Source organism: Myotis nattereri, assembly GCF_964212035.1.
Source record: "Myotis nattereri genome assembly, chromosome: 7".
In the NCBI taxonomy this organism is placed as follows: Eukaryota; Metazoa; Chordata; class Mammalia; order Chiroptera; family Vespertilionidae; genus Myotis; species Myotis nattereri.
The window spans coordinates 13,235,217-13,252,327 of record NC_138082.1 but is presented as its reverse complement, the minus strand read 5'-3'; the positions used below and the strand labels follow the sequence as shown (position 1 = coordinate 13,252,327).

Sequence of the window (17,111 nt, the reverse complement as noted above, 5' to 3'; positions counted from 1 at the left end):
GGGGGCAGTTAGGGGGATCAGGCAGGCAGGCAGGTGAGCGGTTAGGAGCCAGTGGTCCTGGATTGTGAGAGCAATGTCTGACTGCTGGTTTAGGCCCGATACCTTGGATCAGGCTTAACCTGGCAGTTGGACAACCCCTAAGGGGTCCCAGATTGGAGAGGGTGCAGGCTGGGCTGAGGCCTCCCCGCCCCTTACTGTGCATGAATTTCATGCACTGGGCTTCTAGTCTCTCTCTCTATATATATATACATACATATACATACTAGAGGCCCGGTGCACAAAAATTTGTGCACTGGCAGGGGGTTGGTGTCCCTCAGTCCCACTTGTGCCCTCTCACAGTCTGGGACCCCTTGGGAGATAACGACCTGCTGGCTTAGGCCTGCTCCCGGGTGGCAGAGGGCAGGCCCAATCCCTAGGTGCAGTCCCTGGTCGGGCTCAGAGCAGGGTGGATCAGGAGGTTGCGATGCCACCCCCAGTCATGCTCAGGGTAGGGCTGATTGGGGGGTTGGGGCGCCACTCCCTGTCACACTCAAGGCAGGGTTGATGGGGAGGTTGCGGCGCCACCCCCGTCACGCACAGAGCAGGGCCAATCAGAGGGTTGGGGTGCTGCCCCCTGTCACACACAGAGCAGGGCTGATAGGGGAGTTGGAGCACTGCCCCCTGTCATACACAGAGCAGGGCGGATCAGGGGGTTGGGGCACCTTCCCCTGTCATGAACAGAGCAGGGCCGATAGGGAGGTTGTGGCCCTGCCCCCTGTCACACACAGAGACGCAGGGCAATCAGGGGGTTTGGGCGCTGCCCCCTGTCACGCTGCTCCAGGGGCCAGGAGGCCTCATGGCTCCACTGATCCCAGTGCTGGGAGGCCTCATGCTTGACACCGGGGCAGTGAGGCCTCGCTGCTCCGCTGATCCCGGTGCTGGGAGGCTCCGCTGATCCTGGTGCCAGGAGGCCTCGCGGCTCCGCTGATCCCGGTGCTGGGAGGCATATTGCCCTTTTACTATATAGGATAGAGGCCTGGTACACAGGTGGGGGCCAGCTGGTTTGCCCTGAAGGGTGTCCTGGATCAAGATGGGGGTACCGCTTGGGTGCCTGGCCAGGCTGGATGAGGGGATGATGGCTGTTTGCAGCTGGTCACACTCCCTTCAGGGTGGGGGTCCCCACTGGGGTGCCTGGCCAGTCTGGGTGAGGGGCTGAGGGCCGTTTTCAGGCTGGCGGGTGACTGAAGCTCCCAGCCTCTCCTTTTTTTCTTTTTTTTTAATTCTGGGATTTATTTACCTTCTATGGCTGTCACTGGAACTGAGAGCTGGCTTTAGCTCTGAGGCTCAGCTCCAGCTCTGAGACCTTGGCTGCTGAAATCAGGTATCTGGTTTGTTTGGGTTCTATAATTGAAACTCTGTTGCAACTCCAGCTTGGCTGGCTGGCTGAAAGCATGGGGCTTGTTTAGCTTCTATACTTGCAACATTGTTTCTTAGCGTGCAGCTCAGAGGTCAGCAGCGGCAGGCAGGGAACGTTGGCTTCCTCCATCACTGGAGCAAGCAAGCCTCCTGTTCACTTCACTGCCTGGCTGCTGGCCGCCATCTTGGTTGGCAGTTAATTTGCATATCACCCTGATTAGCCAATGGGAAGCGTGTCAGAGGTATGGTTAATTACCATGTTTGTCTATTATTAGATAGGATATATATATATATATATATATATAGCCAGTGACCATAATGGCGTCACAACCATAATGAATGTTAGACCAGAACCACCATGGCCCCTGGCTGAGCTGGCCCCACCTTCTAGGGAGCGGTTAGGGGCACTCCTAGGCAACATGATAGGTTGCGAGTTTGATGGGGGAAAATCAAAGAAATAGGGGGGGAAGGTCTTAAGGATCTGTGGGGTTGGGGTGATCTGTCCAGAGTAGGTTTGGAGTGTGCTGGGGAAGGAAGAGAAAGATCTGATTAGAAAACGGCATCACTGCCAGTCTCAACCCTGAAATGGCGCTGTTGGCTGAGCACCTGCTGAAGCTGCTGCCTGTGGACAAGCAGATTGACACAGGGCCCTTCCTGAAGGCAATGATCCACCTGCTGCCCTTCTTTTTGTAAATTAATTAATTAATTAATTTTAAAATTTTTATTTATTAATTTATTTTTTAAAATATAGTTTATTGATTTTTTTACAGAGAGGCAGGGAGAGGGATAGAGTGTTAGAAACATTGATGAGAGAGAAACATCGATCAGCTGCCTCCTGCACACTCCCCACTGGGGATGTGCCTGCAACCAAGGTACATGCCCTTGACCAGAACTGAACCCGGGACCCTTGAGTCCGCAGGCTGACGCTCTATCCACTGAGCCAAACTGGTCAGGGCCTGCCGCCCTTCTTCGATTGCCTCGGGTCCCCAGTGTTTATGCCCATCAAGGCAGACGTAAGTGGTAACATCACGAAAATCAAAGCCGTGTACAACACCCACCCGGCCAAGTTCCGGACCCTGCAGAACATCCTGGAGGCAGAGAAGGAAATGTATGGAGCAGAGTGGTCCAACGTGGGGGCCACACTGGTGCTGATGTGGCTGAAAAAGGGCTTCCACTTCATCTAGGTCTTCCTGTGGAGCATCTGCGATGGGGAGTGGGATGAGAGCCACCCCAACCTCATGCGTGTCAACGCCACCGAGGCCTACGGGATGTCGCTCAAGAAGTACCACAGCTGGATCATGCAGAAGATCTTCCAGGCAGCGCTGTATGCTGCGCTCTACAAGTCTGACTTCCTGAAAGCACTCTCTAAGGGCCAGAACGTGATGGAGGGGGAGCGCCTGAAGAAGGTCCGCCGGTTACTGGTCAACTACACGGCCACCATTGACGTCATCTAGGAGATGTACACCAAGATGAGCACCGAGCTCAACTACAAGGTGTAGGCATGCCCAGTGGCCGGCACTCCCAGAAACAGACAAGCCAGAATCACTGCGAAGCAAGCTGGCAGGCCGCCTTGGCCTGCGTCCCCCAGAGCAGTCCAGAGTCTGGCTGGGGTTGCAGGGGACAGCCCTGGTTTCTGAAAAGTCATTTTTGGGGTCTATCCTAACAGAGCAATAAATAACCACTCTACTTCTCAATCACCTTTTAATTTCATGGCAGCACAGACTGACTGCCTTCATTTCAGTGTGATAAAAATCAGTTAATGTTGCTAATAAGTCAAGTCCTAGGGTTTTCTATCCCTGTCCCCCCACGTGGTGCGTGACCCTGGGGAAGCCCTGTCATACACCTCATTTTAAAAATGAGGATCTGTGCAGTGATGTTTCGGGTTGTGTACAGACCATGAGGAGTCTGATTTGAAATTATACAGGATTTTTTTAAAAGCAGACTGCTTTGTGCTCTCCTGTGGTTGCACAGCCCAGCGTCACAGTGCTGTCATTATAGACCCCGCTCTTTCCTTCTTTCTTTTTCCAGACAGTTTTTTATAGTTGAAAACAACCAGCAAGCCTTTGATGACCTTGACCAAGGGGACTTTATTTTAAAGCTGTCAGGTATGAGTAACTGACCACAGATGACTGAATTTGCATTCTTCTGCATAAGTATTTTCTTTAGGGACAGCCTACACCACCTAAGAAACTACCTACATGTGTATTCTCTCAGAGGGGAGACCACAAGCCCTCCAGATGCTGAGACCCAAGGAAACACCTCGCTGCCTTAACTGTCCCTCCTGGCACTAACAAGAGTTGTATTTTTAAAAATATATTTTTATTGATTTCAGAGAGGAAAGAAGAGGGAGAGAGAGATAGAAATACCAATGATGAGAGAGAATCATTGATTAACTGCCTCCTGCACGCCTCCCACTGGGGATTGAGCCTGCAACCCAGGCATGTGCCCTTGACCAGAATCAAACCTGGGACCCTTCAAGAGCTGTATTTTGAAAGTGTTGGGGTGAATAGAGGGACTCCCAAAAAACTCATGTGTGTTAAAAACCCAGTGAGGAACAGCTGGTAATTTTTATGAAAGCACTAAATAATTCTTAATAAATAAATCTCTATTTTGCAATCACACACACACACACACACACACACACAACTTTGGAGATAGTGAAAGGCAGTTTGCCTACTGTTGAGAGCTCAGAATTAGAGTTTAATTGGGATAGAAATCCTGCTAATAGCACCCGATGCCTGAAATCTGAGCACTTTACTTTTAGGCTTTCCAGTTCAAGTTTTGGAGACTGCCTATTAAAACATGCCTGGTTGGAAAGTGTTTGTATAGAAGCCCATAAGTATTAAGTATTTGCTGTGTTTACCATGCTTAGCTCTCTGTAAGGAATATGGAATAATATTAAATGCCTCATGTTCTCAAGAAGCTTGAATTTTAAAATAAAAATAAAGAAGAAAAATAAATATTAAAAATAAAAAAATAAGAAGCTTGAGTTTTAGGAGCAAAATCAGGCAGGCAGGCAAGCAATTAGGAGCCAGCAGTCCCAGATTGCGAGAGGGATGTCCATGTGATCGGGCCTAAACTGGCAGTCAGACACCTCCTGGTAGGTCCCAGATTGCAAGTGGGTGCAGGCTGGGCTGAGAGACCCACCCCCCTTCTGTGCACAGATTTCGTGCACTGGGCCTCTAGTTTATCATAAAATTATAATTTTACACAGAAACGAATAATACCCATCTCCATGTTGGAACTTGTGGGCATACTTTCTCAGTTCAGACTCTAGGAGATTTCCACATGTTCCGCTACAGGGAAGCACAGGTAGTGATTAGGAAGAACTAAAACTCTTACCTTTTAGTTTGTACAAACTAAATACTATCAGGCAGCTTAATACTATCAGGAAGGGGAATTTAGATATCATTCATTCATTCAACAAATGTTTATGTGCTTGCCCAGTAAATGCCAGTTATGCATTGGGGGCTCCTATACAATAGTGAATGAGGTGCTTGTCCTTAACCCCCACTTTTGCTGCTGCCAGGTTTCCCTCTACCTCCAATCCTTGCATGTGCTGCCCTTGCATATGCTTTCCCTCCTGCCTGTCCCAGTCATCTGACTCACCCTGAGGTTTCAGCTCCATTCGACATGATGCTCAGTGGTGGCTTGCCCAATCCGCTCCCACACTCACAGCTCTCTACTCTTCACTTTATAGCTCCTGCCATGATGGTTATGACAGAGTTGTGCAGTTATTGGACTCACCAAAGTCTCTTCTCTCTAGATTGTAAGCTCTCTGAAGGCAGGGACCACATCTGTTACACCTATTGCTCCCTAGTATCTAGCAAGGCACATAGTAGGCATTTAATGTAAAATATATTGAGGATATGAATGAAATCATGCATACATTCTTCCCTCAAGAGCTAGTAGGAGGATCTTATTTTTCGGGAGGAAAAATGGCGGAGGTATAAGCGGACGTGTCCTGTGCCTTGTCCTGGAGCAGATAAGGGTGAGCAGCTGAAACGGGTAACATTCAGCCCGAATAGGTAGAGGATTTTCAGCTGAGAGATTGTCTGCAGCTAGGAAAGACTGAGAACCCCCCAGGGAAAAAAAAGGACGGTTGGAGACTGCGGCTGAAGCCTCTCCTGGTGCGCCAGCTAAGCAGCGGAGACTGCGCCATCTTGGGTGATTGTTGCCGGCATCCAGAGACCAGCTACTAACCTGGAAACAAGGGATCTCAAGCAGCGTGACTGCGTGAACTCAGACGAGCACTGCTTCTTCTCACAGAAAGCGCAACAGAGAGAGATCTACATAACCAAACACCTTGAGAAGAGAAATCATGGTGAAACAAAGAACCAACCCAAATATGAAAGAAAAACAGGCATCATCAGAAAAGGAAGTAAACGAAATAGAGGCAATGGAGGCAAGCAACCTGTCAGAGAAAGAATTCAGAGTAATGGTCATAAGGTGGATGAAAAGAATGGAAGACCAATTCAACAATATGTGTAGGAACCAAGAGGAAATGAAGAAGAACCAAGAGGAAATGAAGAGAAACCAAGAAGAAATGAAAAACGACATCACTGCCATAAAGAACTCAATAGAAAGCATCAACAGTAGACTAGAAGAAGCAGAGGACCGTATCAGCGAGCTAGAAGACAAGGTAGAAAAAAATACCCAAACAGAACAGCTTCTAGAAAAAAAAATTAAAAAGCAGGAAGAGAGCCTAAGAGAACTCTGGGACAATGCTAAACGAAACAACATCCGAATAATAGGGGTGCCAGAAGGAGAGGAAACTGAGCAAGGAATAGAAAACCTGTTTGAAAAAATAGTAACAGAAAATTTCCCTGATATAGGGAGGAAAAAACTCACACAAATCCAAGAAGCTCACAGAGTCCCAAACAAAATGAACCCGAAAAGACCGACACCAAGGCACATAATAATTAAATTGGCAAACACCAACGACAAAGCAAGAATCTTAAAAGCAGCCAGAGAGAGACAGAAAGTTACCTACAAAGGATCCCCCATCAGACTAGCGACCGATTTCTCAACAGAAACACATCAGGCAAGAAGGGAATGGAATGAAATATACAAAGTCATGCAAAGGAAGGGTCTGAATCCAAGAATACTATACCCAGCGAGGCTATCAATCAAAATTGAGGGTCAAATCAGGAGCTTCACAGACAAAAATGGTCTACGGGAGTTTATTACAACCAAACCAGCAATGCAAGAAATGCTAAAGGGTCTGCTGTAAATAGAAAAAACAGGAAACAAAGAAGGAACACAGCGGTAAAGAACAAAAATGGCGACTAACAAGTTTCTATCAATAATAACTTTAAATGTAAATGGATTAAATTCCCCAGTCAAAAGGCATAGGGTAAATGAGTGGATAAGAAAACATGACCCATATATCTGCTGTCTACAGGAAACCCACCTCAGAAAAAAAGACGCACACAGACTGATGGTGAAGGGATGGAAAAAGGTTTTTCAGGCCAATGGAAGTGAAAAAAAAGCCGGGGTAGCAATACTTATATCTGACAAATTAGATCTCAAAGTGAAGGACATAAAAAGAGATCAAGAAGGCCACTTCATAATACTAAAGGGAGCAGTCCAACAAGAAGAAATAACTCTGGTAAATATATATGCACCCAATATAGGAGCACCCAAATACGTAAGAAAGCTTCTGGAGAAGATCAAGGGAGAGATTGACAGCAATACAATCATAGTAGGGGACCTTAACACCCCATTATCGCCACTGGACAAATCCTCTAAACAGAAACTCAGCAAAGAAACATCAATCCTAAATGACTCACTAGATCAGATGGAATTAATTGACATCTTCAGAACATTTCACCCCAAAGCCACAGAATATACATTCTCCTCAGGTGCACATTTGTCATCTTCAAAGATAGACCATATATTGGGTCACAGACAAAGTCTCTTCAAATTCAAGAAAATTGAAATCATATCAAGTATCTTCTCAGACCACAAAGGCATAAAACTGGAAATCAACTACAACAAAAATAATCCAAAAAAATCAAACACATGGAGACTAAATAGCATGCTATTAAACAACGACTGGGTCACCAGTGAGATCAAAGAAGAAATAAAAAACATCATGGCAACGAATGACAATGAAAACACAACAATCCAAAACCTATGGGACACAGCAAAAGCAGTCTTGAGAGGGAAGTTCATAGCTCTACAAGCCTACTGCAAGAAACAAGAAACAATGAGAATAAATGACCTAACTCTACAACTCGAAGAATTAGAAAGAGAGCAACAAAAAAAGCCCACTGTAAGCAGAAGGAAGGAAATAACAAAGATCAGAGTGGAGATAAACGACATAGAGACCAAAAAAACAATACAAAAGATCAACAAAACCAAGAGCTGGTTCTTTGAAAGGATAAACAAGATTGATACACCTCTAGCCAGGCTCACCAAGAAACAAAGAGAGAGGACCCAAATAAACAAAATCAGAAATGAAAGAGGAGAAATAACAACAGACCCCATAGAAATACAAAGGATTGTTAGAAAATACTATGAACAACTCTACTCCAACACACTAGACAACCTGGAGGAAATGGACATATTCCTAGATAAATACAACCTTCCAAAACTTAACCAGGAAGAATCTAAAAATCTCAATAGGCCAATAACTATGGAGGAAATCGAAGCAGTAATCAAAAAGCTTCCAGCAAACAAAAGCCCGGGGCCAGATGGCTTCACAGGGGAGTTTTACCAAACATTTAAGGAAGACCTAAAACCTATCCTCCTCAGACTATGTCGAAAGATCCAAGAGGAAGGAACACTTCCCAGCTCATTCTATGAAGCCAACATCACCCTAATCCCAAAACCAGATAAAGACAATACAATGAAAGAGAATTATAGGCCAATATCCCTCATGAACATAGATGCCAAAATCCTCAACAAAATCCTAGCAAATCGGATCCAGCAGTACATCAAAAAGATCATACACCATGACCAAGTAGGATTTATCCCAGGGATGCAAGGATGGTACAATATCCGCAAATCAATAAACGTGATACATCACATAAACAAATTGAGAGAAAAAAACCACATAGTCATATCAATTGATGCGGAAAAAGCATTTGACAAAATCCAACACCCTTTCTTGATAAAAACTCTCAGCAAGATAGGAATTGAGGGATCATACCTCAACATAATAAAAGCCATATATGACAAACCCACAGCCAACATCATAATCAATGGGCAAAAACTAAAACCATTCCCCCTAAAAACAGGAACAAGACAGGGATGCCCCCTCTCACCACTCCTGTTCAACATAGTACTGGAAGTACTAGCCATTGCGATCAGACACGAAGAAGAAATAAAAGGCATCCAGATTGGAAAAGAAGAAGTAAAACTGTCCTTATTTGCAGATGACATGATACTGTACATACAGAACCCTAAAGACTCCATCAAAAAATTATTAGACTTAATAAATGAATTCGGCAATGTAGCAGGATACAAAATTAATGCTAAGAAATCCATGGCATTTCTTTACACCAATAGTGAACTTACAGAAAGTGAAACTACAGAAGCAATCCCATTTACCATTGCACCAAAAAAATTAAAATACCTAGGAATAAACTTAACTAAGGAGGTAAAAGACTTATATGCTGAAAACTACAGGACACTGAAAAAAGAGATAGAGGAAGACATAAACAGATGGAAGAATATACCGTGTTCATGGATTGGTAGAATCAACATCATCAAAATGTCCATACTACCCAAAGCAATTTATAGATTCAATGCAATCCCCATTAAATTACCAATGGCATATTTCACAAATCTAGAACAAACGTTCCAAAAATTCATCTGGAATAAAAAAAGACCCCGAATAGCTGCAGCAATCCTGAGAAAACACAAAGTAGGTGGGATCTCAATACCAGATATCAAACTGTATTACAAAGCCACTGTTCTTAAAACAGCTTGGTACTGGCACAAGAACAGACATATAGATCAATGGAATAGAATAGAGACCCCAGAAATTGACCCAATCCACTATGCCCAATTAATATTCGACAAAGGAGGCAAGAGCATACAATGGAGTCAAGGCAGTCTTTTCAATAAATGGTGTTGGGAAAATTGGACAGATACATGCAAAAGGATGAAACTAGATCACCAACTCACACCATACACAAAAATAAACTCAAAATGGATAAAAGATTTAAACGTAAGACGGGAAACCATAAAAATACTAGAGGAATCCACAGGCAGCGAAATCGCAAACATATGCCGAAGAAATTTCTTCTCTGATAATGCTCCTAGGGCAGTGGAAACTAAAGAGAAAATAAACAAATGGGACTACATCAAAATAAAAAGCTTTTGCACAGCAAAGGAAACCATCAAAAAAACAACAAGAAGACCCACTACATGGGAGAACATATTTACCAATGATACCACCGATAAGGGTTTAATTTCCAACATATACAGGGATCTCATGAAACTTAACAAAAGGAAGATAAACAATCCAATAAAAAAATGGGCAACGGACCTAGATAGACACTTTTCGAAAGAGGACATACAGAAGGCAGAAAGACATATGAAAACCTGCTCAAAGTCACTAATTATACGAGAGATGCAAATCAAAACGACAATGCGTTATCATCTCACACCTGTCAGAATGGCTATCATCAACAAATCAACAAACAACAAGTGTTGGAGAGGATGTGGAGAAAAAGGAACCCTTCTGCACTGCTGGTGGGAATGCAGACTGGTGCAGCCACTGTGGAGAACAGTATGGAGCTACCTCAGAAGACTAAAAATGGAACTCCCATTTGACCCTGTGATCCCACTCCTAGGAATATATCCCAAGAAACCAGAAACGCCAATTAGAAAGGATATATGCACCCCTATGTTCATAGCAGCACAATTCACCATAGCTAAGATTTGGAAACAGCCTAAGTGCCCATCAGCAGATGAGTGGATTAGAAAACTGTGGTACATATACACAATGGAATACTATGCTGCGGTAAAAAAAAAGGAACTCCTGCCTTTTGCAACAGCATGGATGGAACTGGAGAGCATTATGCTAAGTGAAATAAGCCAGTCAGAGAAAGATAATTACCACATGATCTCACTCATTTGTGGATTATAGAGAACAACATAGACTGATGAAAAAGGACAGACCCAAAGACTGAGAAACAGCGATCAGGCTATCAATCCCTAGAAGGAAAGTAGGGGAGGGCGGGGGTAAGGGGAAGAGATCAACAGAAGGACTTGTATACATGTATATAAGCCAAACCAATGGACATGGACAACGGGGGGATGGGAGCACGAGTTTGTGTGTGGGGGGGAGGTTGGGGGTTAAAGGGGGGGGATGAGGACACATTTGTAATTCCTTAACTAATAATAATAATAATAAAAAAAAGAGCTAGTAGGAGATAGACAAATAAGCACATCAATATCTATGTAAATAGCTATGAGTGCTGAGAGAGAGCTTGGATTTGGGCCAGTTCCCCCATAGAATCAAGCCCAAGGGTGTGCTCCTGGCTTCTCTGCAGCAGGGAGCCCGAGAGAACTCGGGACCGGGAGCTTTACCCCCCTGAGTGTCTGACACAGATTCAGACAACCAAGCAGAACTACTGCATCAGCTGGGCTGGCCGAGCTCAGGGCTCAAAATTAATTTAGCCCAATGCCCACTTTAGAGGTGGGAAAGCCAAGATGTGCACGACCTTCCCAAGGTCATAGAACAAGAGGCAGAACCGAGAATCCTGGTTCCCCCAAACTCTGGGACTAGCGCTCTCCCACCTCCTCAGCATGTCCAAGTTCAAGGGCAAAGGAGCATTGGTGGGTTTCAAAACCCTCACAAGCTTTCTTTGAACTTCCACAAGATTTAAAAGCAGTTGGCTGGGAATAGAAATGTAACTGCTCAAGAAGAGGTGAGATGAGGGGGCCCGAGGAGAAAAACAGGGAAGAGAGAAAGCCGGTCCAGAAAGGCCGCCTGCCTGGCTCTGGAGTCAAGCCCACAGGGTGGTTATGTGTGGGGCTTGGCAGTGCAGCCGGGCAGCCAGCGGGCACTCAGGAAGCGGTGCTCAGGTCCCAGCGGAGGCAGTCTGGGCTGCAGGATGGAGATTTATTAGCAGAGCTGTGCTCCAAGCCGCGGCAACCTGGCTCTGCTACTGATTCCCAGAGGCCTGGGGTGGAGGGAGCAGGGTTTGGGAGCGGGGGGGAAGGGGGGCAGGCTCTTGAGGTCGTTTGAATTGGGCTAGAGGAAGGTTCATACCTGACCACAGCTCTTGGGCCTGCTGTTATGGTGAGGAACCCAGAACCGAGCACCCAAGTCCCTGGCTCGGGCTGTACTTCTCTGCTGGAGCAGGGCTGTGCTGGGTGCCTCTGTGTGTACAAGGGCTGGCCCTCAGGTCGGGGCTCTACATCTGTGTGGGCCTGCTCAGGCTGGCTCCTCTGCGGAGAGAGGGCCCCGCTCACCTGGAGCCAGCGGGCAGGTGGAGTGCTGAGGACAGGCTAGAGCAGCTGAAGGTCTTTCTCTCACAGCACCAACAGCGGGCCTGCGCGCAGCTGTCCTATGGGGTTTGCAGGCAGGGGAGAGAGGATCAGGCGTCACTCGCTGGACAGGCTGCAAGAATGCCTTGGCTCAGGGCTCCCTAGTGGTCCCTCACCCTGGTGTTCAGGCACGTCCTTCCTCCACGAGCTCCTCTCAAGGTCGCCGAGAAAACGAAGGGCTGAGGAGGACCAGCCTTTGCCGGTAGGGAGCTGGCTTTGGGGCTTGGGAATCCTGAGAGATGGGAATTCAAGGGCAAGCGAGCCTCTGCCTCAGTCCTTACCCTTCTTAGAAACCTTCCTGTTTTGCTGATGGGAACGGGCATTAAAGGTGCCATGACGGTCCTGGCGGGTGTGGCTCAGTAGTTGGAACACTGGCTCGAGCACTGAAAGGTCATGGGTTCTATTCCCAGTCAAGGGCACATGCCTGGGTTGCAGGTTCGATTCCTGGCCCGGGTAGGGGGCATGTGGGAGAGGCAACCAATTGATGTTTCTCTCTCTCTCACTCTCTCTCTCTCCCCCTACCACTCCCTTCCACTCTCCCTAGAAATCAGTGTAAAACATATCCTCCGATGAGGATTTAAAAAATTGTACAAATGTGTAGTGCTCAAAGGCACACACACACCATTAAAAAAAAAAAGTTTCTGTGAAGCCCAGAGGTGGACAGAGGGAGCTCCGAGGTAGGTAGCATTTCATATTTTGATCATCACCCCCTCATCTCACACCCTATCCCCCGGGGGAAATATTTTCCCCAGGAGTTTTATTTAGCTCAGCCTGGGGTTAGAGGCTGAAGCTTGGGAGAAAGGGAACACACTCATCTTTCCATTGCCTCTTCACGCTCCCCTCCCGGGCTCTACCACCGCCACCAGCGTTGCGGGGGCAAAGGCACCGTGGCTTCCAGATGGGCCCTGTTTCCCTCAAGGATGGGCCTATTTCAACTTCATTTCACTGCCTCCCCTGAGCATTGAATAAACATTTCCAGAAGGATACAGATAAGGAAGGAAAAAAAAAAAGAGAGAGAGAGAGAGATCTTATGTAAACACTAGCGGGCTAGAGACCAGGAGATATTATTAGTTTACTAGGGCTTTAAAAATACCCCAAAGCTCAACTAAAGGAAAGTAGGATTTGCTTTTCATTTTACCCTCTGTTATTGTTGCGAGGGTCAGGAATACAATAGAAGCAGGGATCTCAGGAGACGCGTGATATTACAAAGATCACAGCGAGGGCAGAGAGGGAAGTTGCAGAAATCTGACTCTGGTGACCTTCTGGGCCAGTGAGGAACAGGGATGGGAAGTGGGGAGCTGTTCTCTGCATACATTAAGGAAGGCCAGGGAGTGATGCAGATCAAACAGAGCCTTCTCCCTGTGCCTTGCAGGAGCTTATTTGGTCCCCGTCTCTGTGTTCCCAGGAGCACAGCAGACGTCCCCACAGCAGCCTCTCTGTATGCTGTTCCTTCCACGTGAAAGCTTTTCCCAGGCACTTTGCTTAGCTGACTCCTCATCCCTTCCGGTTTCAGCTTAACTATCACCTGCATAGCGAGGCCTTTCCTGGTCTACCGTTGAGAGGTCTGTTTGTAGGGATCACAGTCTTGGAAATCGACCAGGCAAGCCTTTGAGTTAAAATAACCCTATTGGACAGGTAGCCCATTACCCATCTCCATCATATTTTTATTTTATAAAAAGCCAACCAATCACCCTATTAATTCCCCATGAAAATGTTGAGAAACATTGTTCCAGGAGAGTGACCAAGCATCCTGGTTTGCTGAGGTGGAGGGATTTTGGGGACACGGGACTTTTAGGAATGTCTTGGGCAAGCTGGGATGATTTGGTCACCCCAAGTCTCTTTGTCTCCAGTAAAAAACACTCAACAAAATATCTCTGGTATAATGTTTATTTAAATAGTAATCTTAAAAAGGCTTTATACAAATCATATAAACACAGTTTGACATTGTTGTTTGTTTAATTTTTACATTGAAGAATCACAGTAAAAGCTCTCAAGTTCCCGTGATCTGGCTCAGCCAGCAAATGGTTGAATACCTTTAACTGCAAACCCTGGAAAAGTTAACCTGTGTGATGGCTTAACTTCTCCCCTTGTTTTCTTGCCATTCATGCTCATTCCTTGGACCCTCATCCCTGTCAACTCCTCATTCCCACCTAAGAGAGAAAGCAACCTTGGCCCTGTGGCCCGTCTAGTCCGGGAGAGCGTGGAGGTAATGTGTCAGTCAGTACAAGGCAAAAAAGGAGATCAATACTGTGAGTTGGGTTTCCCAAAGGGAATGACTTAAGGAGACGGGTCAGCCAGCCCACCTGCCGATGGAGACGACAAATGCACCAGGGTGCCCTCTGGCCAAGTTATAATCGGGGCCCACTATCTTTCTGTCTCGCCAGAGACCAGCCTCCAGCATTGGTGAGGTATCTACACGCAGCCCTGGGGAGCCTGCTTTCGTTCAGCATTCAGGGCCCGCCTGGGGCTTCACGGAGAACATGGATACAGAGGGATGCAGGCTGAGTTGTACGTAACTTAGAGGTGAACTGCAGGCTGGAGACAGGGCTGGTCTTTGGGGAGCTGTAACACGGTCCATTGGGCATGAGACAGCCAGACCCCCAGAGAAGACATCTGAACTTCTCTTTTTCGGTAGGCTGCTCCTGGAAATCCCCAGGACTTGCTAGCTTCCTGAACACGGAGCTACACGGGAAGGCGAAGAGGAGGGTAGGCTACTTAAACACTTGCTTCTGCTCTACGCCCAGCTCAGGGTGGGCCTAAAGCTAAGCCCTCGGGCTTGACGGCTTTACTTTTCACCTCTAACTACCACGGTGCCAGCGAGTGCTGAGATCAGCAGTTAACTCAGGCCCTCGGTCAGAGTCAAAGTCACAACAACACCACTGAGTCCCACGTGACCATTCACATACACAGTAGATACAGAGAACTCAAAGGCGGCACAGACACACACACGTAGGAATAAATAGCTGTTGGCATGAGTCTCCCTCTCTGCACACAAAACATGGTGACTTTCCCATGTGAACCAGCATTTCCATGAGTTAACACAGGAAACTGCCAGCCCCATTCACCCTCCCCCTTTCACCTGGGCACAAGACACATGAGATTGGGGTGACCATAGCAGCAAAAATGGTCGGACAGTTTATGCGATAGGCTGGGCACGCTGGTAGAGTTTCAACCAGCACACAGGTAAACCTTAGGCATCACTACAAAATCAGATTTGGATCTTGACGCGGACAATCCTATCCTTCGCACAGGTTCATCCATTCCTGATGCGGCCCCTTCTGGAGCAGTTGAGAGTCATCTGGGCAATGACGACCACTTGGGCAGCGGGCTCATTCCATTAGTAGGTCAGCGGTGAGGTGGGGGAGCTGGGTGGGGAGCCTCTGGGGTTAGGGAAGGAGGAATGCCTTAACTTGTATGATAGTCACTGATTTTGACATAGAGGGAAAATACATTTTTCTTCACTTTTTCAAGGCACTTAATAAAAAAAACACATAAATTGGTGCATGTATGTGTGTGAGAGAACATCGGTCTCTCTGGGGTTCAGACAGGGTTGCCAGCGTTTTGGTTCACAGTGCTTGCAGACTTCCGGCGAGACACCCTGACCTCCTGGCCCCCTCTCCTGAAAGGTGGAGGTGGTGGCCGTAACCCCAAGGAGAGATCAATGTTTACTCCTGGAGAGGCTGACTCATCAAGATTCTCTGTACGGTCTGCTCAGCCTTTGCCATCACACCATCAGGGGCTGGACTTTTTCCCCCCTCCACTGCCCCCTTCCCACCCGGTGGGCACCAGGCACCTGGCACTGACAGAGAAAACAGCCTGTGTCTCCCCACCCCACCTTTGAGACTATCAAACGAGGTCTTTCCTGGGGCTTAGAGACAAATGTGGGGGTGTGTGCATGAATGTGTGTGCATGTGTCCATGTCTTAGGAGAACAAGGAGGGGGGCGGGAAGCAGAACCACCCCCAGAGGCCCCGCAAGGAGCCCCACAGCCATAAGTCCTGGTCCGAATGGCTCCGATTCACAAAGCTCCTTAAGGCTCGTCCACGTCTCACATGGAGGTGCTTCCGCGGATTTTGACGTGTGAAGTTTCCTCTCTGGTTTGTTTTAAATCGCATGTAGGAAAGAACTGTTCGTGCTGACCCTAAAATGGCAATTTTCCCCTGGATAAAAAAAGCTAAAGGCAACGACATCCCATGTAAATGCTAGGACTGGGCACGGCAGCGCGCAGGGTCGGCGGCAGGGCCTTCGCCACCGCAGATCCCGTAAGTCAGGAGAAGATCAGGAGACGGGATAAGCTGCACGGCTTGTATTGTGAGTGTTTTCCCCTAAAGGTGGAAAGTGTGAAAAGACCCTTTGCTTTTCAAGTGTTGATTAGAAACAGAAAGCAGAGAATAACAACCCCCTCTGCTTCTATGCTAGAAAAGTCATTCTCTTCTGCCCTTCGAGTTGCTCACAGACCAAAGAAATAAAATATAATAATAATTAATAATAATAACAAACTCACAAACGAAAGAGAACTGTGACCCCAAAGAGATGAGCTCCCGTCTTTGTCCCAGCAATGACTCGCCCCCCCGCGGTGCTAGGTGGGTCGTGACACCCCTCCCCCGCAAGGAGGCTGCATCTCCCTCCTCCCTCCACTTGCCCGCCTGTCCTGCCCACACCTTCGGTAATTCTGGATCAGTTTGATCGAGATTATGGCATTCAGTTTCCAAAGGGGAGAAAAATTGTAATCTTCACTAGCCCCTCTCGCTGGAATGAAACGTCAGATGCGATTTGGGTGCAATCCGTCATGCCTCGGAGCAGCACTTCTGGTGGTTCATCTTGACCTTGTGCTTGAGGCCGTCGTAGAGCTCGAAGTTGTAGTTCTCGAGCGTGGTGCAGCTGCGGGAGCTCAGGCCCGAGTAGGAGCAGGTGCAGTAGAGCAGCAGCCCGGCGCATGTGGCCCCCAGGAGGACGCCCAGCGAGCTCATGGCGATGATGGTGATGAGGATGGGATCCAGCGTGTAGAGCCAGCTCTTCTCTTTGTCGGCCGAAGGGGTGCTGGACCCTGAGGTCGAGGAAGAAGCGTTGCTCCAGTCCACTTCGTACTCATCTAGGACAGAAAGCACAGGACAGATGGCAGGCAATGCTTCTTGCGGGGCGAAATACCTGAGCCTCCCAGAGGTTCTTCAGAGCGTGGGTTGGAAGCTGGGACTTAACACTGCTTGG

At 47.3% G+C, this 17,111-nt stretch overlaps 1 protein-coding gene and 1 pseudogene across 2 annotated transcripts in view; one reads left to right on the top strand and one right to left on the bottom strand.

Annotated features, from left to right (window-relative positions):
* Positions 1-1,980: 1,980 nt before the first annotated feature.
* On the top strand, positions 1,981-2,894 carry LOC308522331 (glycolipid transfer protein-like; annotated as a pseudogene). The gene is made up of 2 exons: positions 1,981-2,061; positions 2,349-2,894. The product of its transcript is annotated as a glycolipid transfer protein-like (transcript).
* A 13,686-nt stretch (positions 2,895-16,580) lies between these two features.
* Positions 16,581-17,111, bottom strand: part of NRP2 (neuropilin 2) — a gene marked incomplete at its 3' end in the record, with an annotated part of 116,745 nt that continues 116,214 nt past the window's right edge. The window contains exon 17 of the mRNA XM_081095601.1: positions 16,581-16,995. Within this exon, the coding sequence (XP_080951727.1) occupies positions 16,691-16,995 (305 nt within the window). The remainder of the gene's footprint in view (positions 16,996-17,111) is intronic.